We start from the raw sequence: 1,093 nt of genomic DNA on the forward strand, positions 1-1,093 counted from the left end.
ACTTCATGACCAGGTTCAACAAGGAAAGACTTCAGATTCCCGACCTACACATAACTGCAGCGGTTTCTGCCCTCACATATGCCATAAAGTGTGAGGCCTTCAGGATGTCTTTATCCAAAACTCCGCCAAAGACAGTGACCGAGCTTCTTACCCGAGCCGAGAAGTACATAAATATGGAGGAAACACTGAACCCGAGAAAGGTTGGACCGTCCCACGATAGGGTCGAGCATAAACGACAGCACGATCCGAACCCCCGTGAAGAACAACATCGGAAAAAACAGAGGCAGGAGGTTCCCCCGACGCCGTTCACGACTTTAAATACGTCAAAAACCAATATATTGATGGAGATCAAGGATATGAAGGAATTGAAGTGGCCTGTCAGAATGAGGTCACCACCCGAACACAGGGACATGAACAAATACTGTGAGTTCCATCGGGACCATGGGCATACCACAGAGAACTGTAAGGCCCTACAACGGGAGATTGAAGCCCTTATCAAAAGGGGACTCTTGAGTTCCTACGTCGGTAACGACAAACGCCCGAGGAATGATCGTGGCAGGGAAAGTGCCCCTGAGGTAAAAAGGGATGGTCAACCCACTACTGGAACCATCAATATCATCATTGGGGGTATTGCCTCGGGAGGAGACTCCAACAGTGGAAGAAAACAATATTCCCGACAATATGTCTTGGCGTCTGGGATGCCTCATGGAAAGCTGGAGGATATTACTTTTGGGACCGGGGACTTAGAAGGTGTATCACTTCCACATGATGACGCCTTGGTAATCTCAGCGATTGTGGCCAATTTTGAAGTGAAGAGAATCCTGGTTGACAACGGGAGTGCGGCCAATATACTTTCACAAGAAGCTTTTGCCAAAATGGGAATCTCATCTCACCAGCTCAAAGCGGTTAAAACTCCTCTCCAGGGGTTTGGTGGAGGAGTCATCACTCCAGAGGGTGTCGTTGAGCTTCCACTAACTTTGGGTTCTGGCCAGAAACAGGTTACAGAGATGACATCTTTTCAAGTGGTACGTGTCTCAATGGCCTATAACGCAATTCTGGGAAGACCACTCCTGAACAAGATTAAAGCCATTGT

General features: G+C 48.1%; 1 protein-coding gene across 1 annotated transcript in view; it reads left to right on the forward strand.

Moving 5' to 3' along the window:
* The first annotated feature begins 5 nt into the window (after positions 1-5).
* LOC111379964 overlaps positions 6-1,093 on the forward strand; it is a 4,089-nt gene continuing 3,001 nt past the window's right edge. Inside the window, exon 1 of the mRNA XM_023003404.1 lies at positions 6-1,025. Coding sequence (XP_022859172.1) covers positions 6-1,025 — 1,020 coding nt within the window. The remainder of the gene's footprint in view (positions 1,026-1,093) is intronic.

Source organism: Olea europaea, unplaced genomic scaffold (assembly GCF_002742605.1).
Source record: "Olea europaea var. sylvestris unplaced genomic scaffold, O_europaea_v1 scaffold2075, whole genome shotgun sequence".
Taxonomy (NCBI): Eukaryota; Viridiplantae; Streptophyta; class Magnoliopsida; order Lamiales; family Oleaceae; genus Olea; species Olea europaea.